Here is an 11,395-nt window from a genome sequence, read left to right on the forward strand (position 1 = left end):
CAACATAAAGCTTCTCCATAAGCCAAGGAGCTGGATCCCTCAATACAAGCCTATACTTTGGAAAAACTGAATATAGTAATGAGAAGCACAGAACGTCCCCCAAAATATATTTTCATCACAATACTTGTCACGAGAATCAAACTTCTACACCACCATTTGTTCTGCTAATTCTGCAGAGTAGCGATCTCATAGGAGCTTTTTTTTTTCTTTCTTTTTTTAATGATTAGTTGAAAAACGTCGGAGACTTTTTCCCCAGCCAACACTCTATTCTGAATTAAACTTGCATAAAAGTAACTCATTTATAATGCAATGAAAGCAGAACTTTAGTCACATAGAGTAAAATGTACTACAGTTACAAATCTTAACTAGTTGATAATTCACACCATGATCATGGTAATTCTCTAAAGCAGCTTCTCCAAGAAAAGTAAAGATGTTAAGCCAGATATTGAACTCCAATGAAGGACATCTAAGAGAAAGGTTGAAACTTAACGTCGGGTACGCTTCTCATATGGTGCCCAAGAACTACCATAGCTATTACCATATGTACCACCTGCATATCTCATTTCAGGACTTCTGTTCAAGATCCCATAACTCTCGGCACCTAAAAATGTATAATAGAAGCTTAAAACCAACTAGCTACCGTTGTTGCAAGAAAGCAGATGTCCACATGTTGATAATAATTTCGTTAAAGGAAAAGGAAAGAAAAATTAGAGAAAGAAATAACCTAATCCCCGTGCTCTCTCTATGTTGAGCTTCTCTGCTCGCAGTTTCTCTATTTCACGAGCCATTGAAACAAGGTTCTTCTCCATCGCTTGCTTTTGTTCAATTTGTTCTTCATTGGCTTTCTTTTCATATTCATAAGCCCTCCTAAAAACATTGTGCACGATCAATTCAATCATGGAATAGACTAATTAATGTGGTCTTGAAGTTATCTTGACCTGTCCTAGTGCCAAATCCTAACTAGAAAAAGAACAAAACATAGACTAGGATCCAACACCAATCAATTAAAATTTCCATTTCAAACCTGGCCTCAATAAGCTCCTTGTGCAATCCATCCATATCAGCTCTCATAGAATTTAGCTGCTGATTTTCAGCTTGCAATCGAGTAACATCCTTGGTGAGGCCTTGGACTTGAGCAGACAAATCCTTCCTCAAAGTATTCAATTTCTGAATCTCAGCTCTTAATTGCAGAACCTCAGACTTCAAAGGCTCAGAAGCACGAAGCTCAGCTTCTAACTTCAAACCTCTTTCAAGCAACTCCCTGGATTGTGATTCTTTCTCAGACAGGATTTTGGGTATAGCCTGGTTCAATCTGTGAATTTCTTCTTTTGCAGCTGATAACTCCCTTTGAAGTAGTGTATTATCATCAATCACCATGCGGTTATCAGAAATAATTCTCTGCATTTCCCTACGTTGCAATTCAAGTTCCTCCTCCAAAGCTGCAGGATGAATAGGCAGGGGTGCTGGCACTCGTTCTATGTAGGATCTAGGGACATCACGGGAAACTCGGTAACCATCAATGTGGCGTGATGAGCGATTTCTTCCTGCCATACTAAAAGTCCTGCAGAAACGATGTAACAATTACCTAAGGGTGGAAGAACATTTTTCATTTAAACCAAGCTGAACTCAAATGTCAAGTAAGGAAGTATTATCTTCTTTGCCCACAATAGAGAACCTAGTGTAGTAAAAGCTTCTGGACGTTCTAAGTTATCCTGGCACTTCTGAAAATCCATGCATGCCAAATTAAGTCCACTAGGCTTAAGAGAAGCTTCATATCACGCCACAACAACAGGGAAGTTCAATCACTAAATGGACATTGAATATGTCACCCCTAATCCCCACTCCACTGAACTTTGCTGTCTTAATAATAAGAATGCTTTTTTCTCTAGAAAAGAATTCTACTTGGCACAATAAATATCTCTAACATGAACACCAAGGTCTCAAGCATCTTTGTTATTCATAGAAAACAAATGGGAACCTAATCTTATAATCCAAGGCCTTATGCAATGGTCCACAGCCAGATGAATATCAACCTTAGTATTTAATATATGACTAACAGAATGATGGGAAATTGTCAATAAACATCCTTCTTTCACCTCATGAAGAGAACTCAACAGCCTACATTGATATATCAATATCAATGGGAACTAAAATCAACCCAAGAAGATTGATTAATCCACTTGACAACATCTCAACATGGAGACCTATGATCTGTCAAACTGCAGGAAGGGAGGATTTGTGTTTTTTTATTAGTAACAGAAAACTACAATAAACAGCTAAGCAATCATCCTAGAGGCCTTCAAAAGAACACTTGGGGTGTGTTTGGCCCAAGGAGTTGAGAAGTAGGAGACTGTGAACTCCACTCCTTGTTTGGCCCAAGAAGTTGGTGGGTCCCACTACTAAAGAAAACATCAATTTTATATCTTATCAACTCCTTAAATTGTGGGCCACAGGAGTTCACAACTCCCTAGACTTCATAACTCCTTACTCCTCACTATTCCACTCCTTACCCCACGCACCCTCTTAAATATGCATAATACAATCAATTTCAACAAATTGTGAAGAGTAAATAACAAGAAGGGAAATGATAAGCTCCCAATCACTAAGGTCTATGTACGCAAGAAGATGGGGAAGTTAGGTGGCACGTGAGCGGGAGGGAAGAGAGAATTTGTTATTGTAGTCCCCATCAAAGTGGAACAAGTGGCTTCCTCGGGTGGAGTTAAGCTACAAGACCGTTTATCCTTCATCTACTAAGACTACCTACCCCTTTTGAAGTGGTTTATAGGCAGCCACCACCCCGTCATTTCCCTACCAAGCTGATTCATTTGTAGTCGCTCAGGTTGATGTTCAACTCCCCAACAGAGATGCAACGTTTGCATACTTTGAAGGCGACTTGCTGCAAACTTGACAACAAATGGCGGATATAACCAATAAGAAACGGCGGGATGTGAATTTTGAGGTCGATGATTGGGACTATCTTAAATTAAGATCGTATCGGCAACTCTCAGTTTTCCAACATAAGCATCCCAAGTTAGTTCCATGTTTCATTGGCCCTTTTCAGACTACAACTAAATTAGGTCTGTGGCACAGTAAAGATTCATCTAGTGTTTCATGTGTACGCCAGAATTTGCCTACTTTTCCTATACCTCCAGGTTTAACTTCTCATCTATCATTACTCTATCAGCCGCTAGAATTTTTGGGGTAGTAAAATCTCCTTCTATGGGAAGTGAATTGGAGGTGTTGATTCATTGGGCTCATGCCACAGGCAGATGCCACATGGGAGATTATGTCCACCATTCAATCCCAATTTCAAGATTTTCACCTTGAGGACAAGGTGGCTCATCAGGGGGCAAGTAATGATAAACCCCCAATCACAAGGGTTTGTATGTAGGAAGATGGGGAAGATAGGTGGCATGTGAGCTAGAGGGAAGAAAGAGAGTTTGTTATTTGCAAGGGGGTACATAAGTTTCTTTCATTGTTTTACCATATTATCTTTTATCTTGTGAATTATGGTTCTCTCTTTGAGAAATAGGAGAGGTAGGAAGCTCTCAAAACTTCCTTTATATCTTGCTATCTAGATATAAATAAATTGATCGGGCAAAGCCTAAAAGGAAATTCCTCTCTCCTCGTCTTGTATATTATGAAACCTCATTGGGTGCCCACTATTTGAGGAACACCATATTTAAAAGAATTATCTGCATGCCTTGAAAGCTAATCATGCAGTTCTTAGATTGTCCAAAGTAGTAGCACCCAGCTCTATATTATCCCCACACCCCAGCCACATGCCTCATTGCCAAGATCGTCTTGTCTTGTTCGATACCCATTTCATTTCCGGCGCTTCTTTTCCCATATAGTTTCAATTCATCGAACATTTTCATCCATGCTGTTGTTCCCATAGTTGTGAAGTCCAGGTCTAGTGCTTAAGCTTAGAAAAGGGTCATTCAGCGGAAAGGTATCTTCCACTCTCGATGGCAGGAAAGCAAATATGTGAACTCAACCGAACGCCTAGATGTTTGTATCATACTCACAAAATTCTGATAGCCTTTGAATTCAACAGTGGAAATGATCTAATAACTAGTCCCGGACGCAAATTTCCCGGAAAAAATTTACAATACAGGGTATAAGAGGAGGGATTGACTACCTTACCTTAACGAAACTCACCCGGAGAAGAACCTTTGCCTTAGCAATCGAAAACACAACACATAAAGGTTAAAAACATATGCGTACATGTAAATACACAGCTACACACAAATAAATATAGAACAATATAGAGCGCTTCCATCTTCGATTAATGGGGTTTAAAGAAACAAACGAAAGACGAAAATTTGAAACATCCGAAGGACGAAGAGATCCTGTCGCTATGAAAAACAATGGTTTCAGAAGAAAACGGCGTAAAATCCATTTCTCCATGGGGACAGCCTGTAAGCGAAGATTTTCGGATCCAATGGCGAGTAAAACTGAAGTAGTAGAGAGAAGAGTAACTTACAAGGAGTAAAAGGAGCGGCGCAGAGTCGGGCGAAATCGTGTAATCTCCGACGAAGAGAGACTTAGGGGTTCACCAGGTGAGGAAAATTGGGAACCCTAGGGCAAGTTGTCGATCATCAACGGATTGTTTCAGAGTTTCGGTTGGCATCGTATTCTCGGGGCTTATACCGCTAATTGGACTCTTCGGCCCATTTTACCCTTTTGGGATATTTTTCTTCTAGATAATGGGATTTTTTTTGTACATGAAATTTAAAATAAACACAAATATCCTTTCATTATAAATATTAACTCTATGTATTTGGTAGTTATTATGTCCAGGTAAGTGTATGTCATACTTACCACTTTGTCACATTTGGTGAATTTTAAAATCACACACCTATGAGTAAGAAATCCACTCCAAATTTCATTAAATTTCCTATTATCCAATTTTATAATTTTAGTTTTTTTTTATATTTTTATTATTATTATTATTATTATATTATATTTTCTCCATATCCATATTCTCGTTGTGCTCCTCAATTTCACACCACGTTATCAACACGAGCTCTTGTCGTTTTCTCCACTAAAAGTAGGTCCTAAAGGTATGTTGGTTTTTTCCTCTTTGTTATAATTAATAAATTTAATATTATTTTGCATATTCAATATCTATTAAATTTCTAATATAAATACAATATTTTGTGATAGAGTTGTCTTACAAAATTAATGGCGCAATAATTATTTGTCATTAGTGCTCGATGTTGAAATTCACCTACATGCTATGAACTTGGGAGAAACAATTAAAGAAGGAAATACGACATCCAGTCAGGACAAAGCAAAAGATATGATTTTCCTTCGTCACCATCTCCACGAGGGATTAAAATGAAGTATCTTACAATAAAAGATCCTCGTATCTTGTGGAAAAATTTGAATGAAAGGTTGATCATCAAAAGACAGTTATTCTTCCCAAAACTCGTTATGGGTGGATGCATTTGAGGCTACAAGATTTTAAATCAATAAGTGATTATAATTCCGGATTATTTAAAATCAGTTTAAAATTGTTGTTATGCAGAGAAAAAATTACTAATGCTGATATGTTAGAGAAGACATTTTCTACATTTTATGTATCGAATATGCTTTCTGCAGTAGCAATATCAAGAGAAAAGTTTTAAACAATATTATGAATTAATTTCATGTCTTCTCATGGTCGAACAAAATAATGAGTTATTAATGAAAAATCATGAATCTCGACCAACTGGAATGACACCATTTCCTAAAATGAATGTTGTGAATTTTAATAATAATCCTGGTTGTGGTCGTGGTTGCGGTCGAGGTCGTGACTGTGGTAGAGGAAGAAATAATTATTATTTTTGTGGTGGTTGTTTTAATCATTCAAATTTCAAAAGAACCACACGAAATGATGATCACAAAGGAAAAGCTCAACAAGATAAGAGTTCAAAAAGTGTTGAAAATAAATGCTTCTGATGCGGAATGAATGGGCATTGGTCACGTACCTGTCGTACGTCAAAATACTTAGTTGACCACTTTCAAGACTCCCTGAAGGAAAAAGGGAAAAATATGGAAGTAAATTTTGTATACCAGGATAATGATATATTTGACCCATCCCATATGACAAATTTTGATGTCGCGGACTTCTTTGAATCTCCTGAAGAGAAGATTGGTGTAGTTGATAGGACATCAAGTTTTTTTTTTTTTTTTTTTAGAATATTTAGACTTAATGTTGTTGTTGTTGTTTTATTTTTTATATCTATCTTCATATTTTTTTAAGTGTTGTCTTTCTTATTGTAATTATTTTCTTTTAATGAAGAAACATGAATAATTTTCATGTATTGCGTGTTTAAAAAATGAGCAAAGAAGATCTATGTCTGGCAGATAGTGTAACTACACACATAATACTTACAAATAAAAAATACTTTTCCAAATTGACAATGCTGAAAGCAAAAATAAATACAATATCAAGTTTTGCAAACTTAATCGAAGGTTTTGGAAAAACAAATATTATTTTGCCTAGAGGAACAAAATTTACAATTGACAATACATTGTTCACTAGTCAATCAAAGAGAAATCTTCTAAGCTTTAAAGATATAAGTTGCAATGATTATCATATTGAGATTGATAGTAAGACTAATGGGGAATATCTATATATCATATCCACTCTCTCAAATGAAAAACATATATTGGAAGAGTTGTCTGCTTTATCTTCTGGATTATGTTATACTCATATATGAGTAATTGAAACAAATGCAATAATGAATATGAAGTTCATGAATCCAGACATATTTACAATTTGGCGTGACCAATTGAGTCATCCAGGATCTATAATGATGAGGAGAATTATTAAGAATTCAAATGGACACCCATTGAAGAACCAAAAGATTTTTCAATCTAATGAATTATCATATGATGCTTGCTCTTAAGGAAAATTGATAATTAGACCATCATTAGCTAAAGTGGAGACTAAATCACTTGCGTTTTTAGAATGAATTCATGGTGATATATGTGGACCTATTATCCCACCAAATGAACCATTTAAATATTTTATGGTATTAATAGATGCATCCAGTAGATGGTCACACGTGTGCTTATTATCAAGTCAAAAAGAATCTTGCATTTGCAAGATTACTTGCTGATGCGTGTTACTATATGATGAAATAATGGTAAAGAATGCGATGGTGGAAAATGCGTTGTGCATGCAAGTTTTCTCAGCAAGATCCAAGTATAAATCCTACCGAGTTGCTTGGTAAGCCAAGGGTCGAACACAAGGACTAAGGAAAATAGTATGCGATGGTAATTTTAGATCACTTTGCGGTAACAAATAAATCAAAAGGTTGGTTGGTTTGTTGTTTACAGTATAAAGTGTATACGACGGAGTTGAGAAAAGAGTTAATAATACGAAAGATGCGATGAGTATGCGGGGGAACGGGTTGAGATGGGGTTTAGCTAACACTTCCTAGGATTGCATTCATGTTATGCGATCATGCTACATACATACAACAGCAAATCATCTCTCAATGCAAATGCTACGGCTTCTAGTTTTAGAACACATGTGATGTATGTGATGATGTCTTTACATCTAAGCCTCTATTCTTGTCTATGCGATGACAAATGACACACACATATACAAGGCGACCACATACTACCGTAACCTATCTCTAGGGTGCATGCAATGCATGTTGGCAAACAGAGTTTATCTTTAAGTCTCTATCTCTTGCTTATGCATATCTAATCTTGCTCTCTCGAGTCTAGATTCTAACATAGCTTTCTCAAGTCTTAGGTTCTTTCTTTAGACTCTCTCTCGAGTAGCTCTAAAGGGTGATGGGCACAACATAAGACAAGATGATCGCATGCAATGAAGATCCTAGGTCATGTTAGATAAGTACTTTTCAACCCATTTGACAGTTTTAGCTACTCATGCGTATTTTAAAGAGAATGAACAGATGTAGAAATGCAAGTTCCATTCTATATATATAAATAATCGAAGTACAGAATGACAATGCAAAATACAAATAAAGAGCCTGGTAGCAATTTCTTACTTCCCAAGGCTTTTACACTGTTCTTTTCTACTCTACTCAAAAGATATTCTTGCTCTCGCAAGAGTCGGCCCTCTCTCTGGTTTTCTACGCTCCCTGGCACTCTTTTGAGCTGACCAGGACGATCTTTCGGCATCTTTTCACTTCTCTCTGCTTCCGCCTTCTAAGTATAAGAAAACTAAGAACAAGGCTAACTATCATCTATATGGTGAACTCTAAAACTGGGCAAACTCCTTCAATGAAGGTGGCCTTTGGTATTTATAGAGCTTTAGGGTGAAAAGATTTTTCTCTCTTATGATTGCACTGATAGGATGACATTGATTCTCTATCTAATGCGCCGAATAATTGTCATCGAAAAGTTGAGTGTACTTGCTACAGTATGTCGTTAACGGCTTGTCAACTTAATTCGGAATCGACCTTCATCAGCTTTCTGTCCCATCTTGATTTATTAAGATTTCACTCAGATGCGCCCACCTTGATGCGATGGCTCTATGCGGCCACCTTTTTTAGCAGATTTTCGCGAGAGCAAATGATCGCATAGTCTTGCGGTCGCAATCTCTTAATGCGCTCGAACTTAATTTCTTTGGATTGCATTTCCGCCTTGCTCCAACACATTTTCTGCAAAAAATACATAAGTTAGTTGTTTTAATGCGATGGACGCATGCAATCGCAATGTTGTGAACTTAATGCTTTTGGACGCAATATTGTATATTTTTACCATCACAATCCTGCATTGTTTTATAACTTTGCTGTAATAACGTGCATTTCTGCCTGTTATCACACTCCCAAATTTAAAACAATGCTTGTCCTCAAGCATAAGCTAAAGATTTTCTCTAGAAAGTCGATCGCCTTCTTCTGTCCTAGATTTCTCAAGGTTGCCTTATTCAAATCCTACACACCAAAATCTCCTTAATTCTTATCTAGGTCTCTTCTTAAAATATTTCTAAAATTTAAGGGCCGCAAGTTTAACCTTAAAAAAGACTTTACTAGATTCCAGGGCATCACATGATTTATTTCATAAAAAAAAACTTTCCAACTGGGGTATTTTCAAATGATTTTCATCCTTGCGTATTTTAGACACACACACACACACACACACACACACACACACACACACACATATATTCTTATGACCTTGCGCTAATCCAAATGCCTAACCTTCTTTTTGGCTTGCCCCCACGTGTGTCATGTAGACATCCAATTACGAACAAGGCGCTATTTCTCAGTCTAAACTCATGCCCATTTGGCAGTAGAGTTGCGATCATTTTATTTATGCGTTGATCATGATTCCTACTGTGAAACCCGAATCTCCATTTCCCTACTTAAGTAAGTGATTAAGGGGTTAATTAGGAGAAATTTAAATCCTATGTTATGTAAGTAATCTAATAATTTTACAATTGTCATAATAACTGTAATAATTGTCACCTTCTGTGGATCAACAATTAGTAAGAGTGAATGTAAACTATAATGGTTAGGTATTATAGTTACGATAACCATATTTGATCCTGGAGTACGAGTGGAGAGGACCCTAAAAGGATAAAAAGAAGAGAAAACCTTGAAGACTTAAATCCTGAATAGTGAAGAAAGGATTGAAGAATTGAGGAAAATATAGAAAATTATTTGGGAAAAATTCGTGTGGAAGTTGCACGGAGATAAACCATATTCAACGTAGCTAACGAGATTGGAAAGAATGAGAGTGGAAAGAGCGACACCAGCGAGAGTGGAGGCAGCGAGAGAATGGGAGAGAGAGAGAGATTGATTTGAGCGAGAGAATGGGAGAGAGAGCAAGATTGGAGAAGAGTGAGAGTTTGAGCGAGGAAGTTGGAGAGAGCGAGAGTGAAAAGAGCGAGACCAGCGAGAAAGTGAGAGAGAGCGAGAGCAGCCTAAACGCCTCATTCGAACGTCACGCCCACGCGATCGAAGGAAACCGCCTGTGCATCAAACGGCCGGGCATTTATGCGTTGAATTTGGCCACGATCTTATAAATTATGCATTGAAAACCCTAAATTGAATACAAACAAAGCTTGAAGACGTAAGGGCAAACATCAATTAAAATTTAGGTGTCCGATTAAGAGAAATTCTTAAACCCTAAGAAATTGTGTTGGATGCGTTTGGGAAGAACACATTGAACCAAGGTAAAGTCAGCTTACATTGATAAAGGGAGGATTAAATATTTGGCCATGCAGCCAAGTAGGTGGTGTCAACATCATAGGAGGTTTGGACGCCTATAAATAGAGCCTTTGGGATTTCATTTTCAAATCATAAATCATAAAATTCGTAAAAAGATGGGGAGATTAGAGTGCATTGGACAGTGAGGGTGGAGGAGAATGCATCAACTTGAGACGAGGAGATCTTCCAATCTACTCGAGCTTTGATGTAATTACAAAGCCATCTGAAAGATAAGAGAGTCTAGTTTTCATGGTGAGGCTGCTGGAGAATAAGCTCTAAGGAATTGGGCTGAAGAATGAGAAAAATACAGAGGGGTCGAGCTATCTGGTAAGCTGGGCCAGTCTTGATGTTTGGATGATTCCGGCTAAATCATGAAGAGTTATGAGCTAAGATTTTATGGTAAGCTTCTTGAGAAATTTTAGAATATTTTTGTAGAAGGAAGTATCTCAAAATAAGGCTTAGAACTATGAGTAATCTAAGCTGTAATTTGGATCTGGATTCTAGGGGTAAAAAGGGAGCCCGAGGTAGAAAAGGGAACTATTAGAAAGGCTCCTAAGCAATTAAAGTGAGTGTTATAGCTTTGATAATTAACACATAGTGTGAGTGTTATAGCTTTGATAATTAACACATAGTGTGAGTGTTATAGCTTTGATCATTAACACATAGTGTGAGTGTTATAGCGTTATAGTTCGATATATCGTGAGTGTTATGTTGCTTTGATAAATAAAGAATATTGTGTGTTTATACAGTATTGATAGTAAATGCATATTATGAGTATTCACTTAGCTTTATACTCTGATATTGGAATATATGCATCTGTAGATACAAAATACATGCTTTTGGTGATAGGATGATTGCCATGATATTGTTTGTGTGTGACTGTGGAAACTGAGATTATGCCCGCGATATAGTTAGCATGCTTAACAAATGGTGCTTGGCGGGAAAAATATGGTCGGCTTCGGTCGGCGGGAAATAATAGTCGGTGACGACCGACAGGAAATATGGTCAAGTACCTAAGCATGACTAGCGGGATAAATAAAATGGTCAATGTGCACATTGGCGGGAATTGGGGTTATAGGAAGGTTTCCATAGGTGATTGTATTGATTGATGATATGATATGCATGCCACGTGTAGCATTTTGAAATAAAGGTTAATCATTGCATGAATAAATCCATGATCATGCATGGGTACACTGTGATTATTATTATGTGAT

The 11,395-nt window shown here is 37.2% G+C and overlaps 1 protein-coding gene across 1 annotated transcript; it reads right to left on the minus strand.

The window, feature by feature from the left end:
* Positions 1–280: 280 nt before the first annotated feature.
* On the minus strand, positions 281–4,711 carry LOC120075060 (DNA double-strand break repair protein). The gene is made up of 4 exons (XM_039028213.2): positions 4,487–4,711; positions 1,025–1,561; positions 725–867; positions 281–601 (listed from the first exon to the last, which is right to left on the minus strand). Exons 2-4 carry the CDS (start codon positions 1,549–1,551, stop codon positions 486–488), a joined length of 786 nt encoding a protein of 261 aa, XP_038884141.1. The 5' UTR covers positions 1,552–1,561; positions 4,487–4,711; the 3' UTR covers positions 281–485.
* Positions 4,712–11,395: the final 6,684 nt, after the last annotated feature.

Source organism: Benincasa hispida, chromosome 4 (genome assembly GCF_027475165.1).
Source record: "Benincasa hispida cultivar pf3 chromosome 4, pf3_genome.v1.1, whole genome shotgun sequence".
NCBI lineage: Eukaryota > Viridiplantae > Streptophyta > Magnoliopsida > Cucurbitales > Cucurbitaceae > Benincasa > Benincasa hispida.

What these genes read in the sequence shown, in the direction of transcription:
- LOC120075060 (XM_039028213.2), bottom strand. Translation starts at nt 1,551, where the DNA reads ATGGCAGGAAGAAATCGCTCATCACGCCACATTGATGGTTACCGAGTT. An exon ending in AAGGAGCTTATTGAGGCCAG is followed by an intron (nt 868 to 1,024) that starts GTTTGAAATGGA and finishes CAATGTTTTTAG; the next exon opens with GAGGGCTTATGAATATGAAA. An exon ending in AGAGAGAGCACGGGGATTAG is followed by an intron (nt 602 to 724) that starts GTTATTTCTTTC and finishes ATACATTTTTAG; the next exon opens with GTGCCGAGAGTTATGGGATC.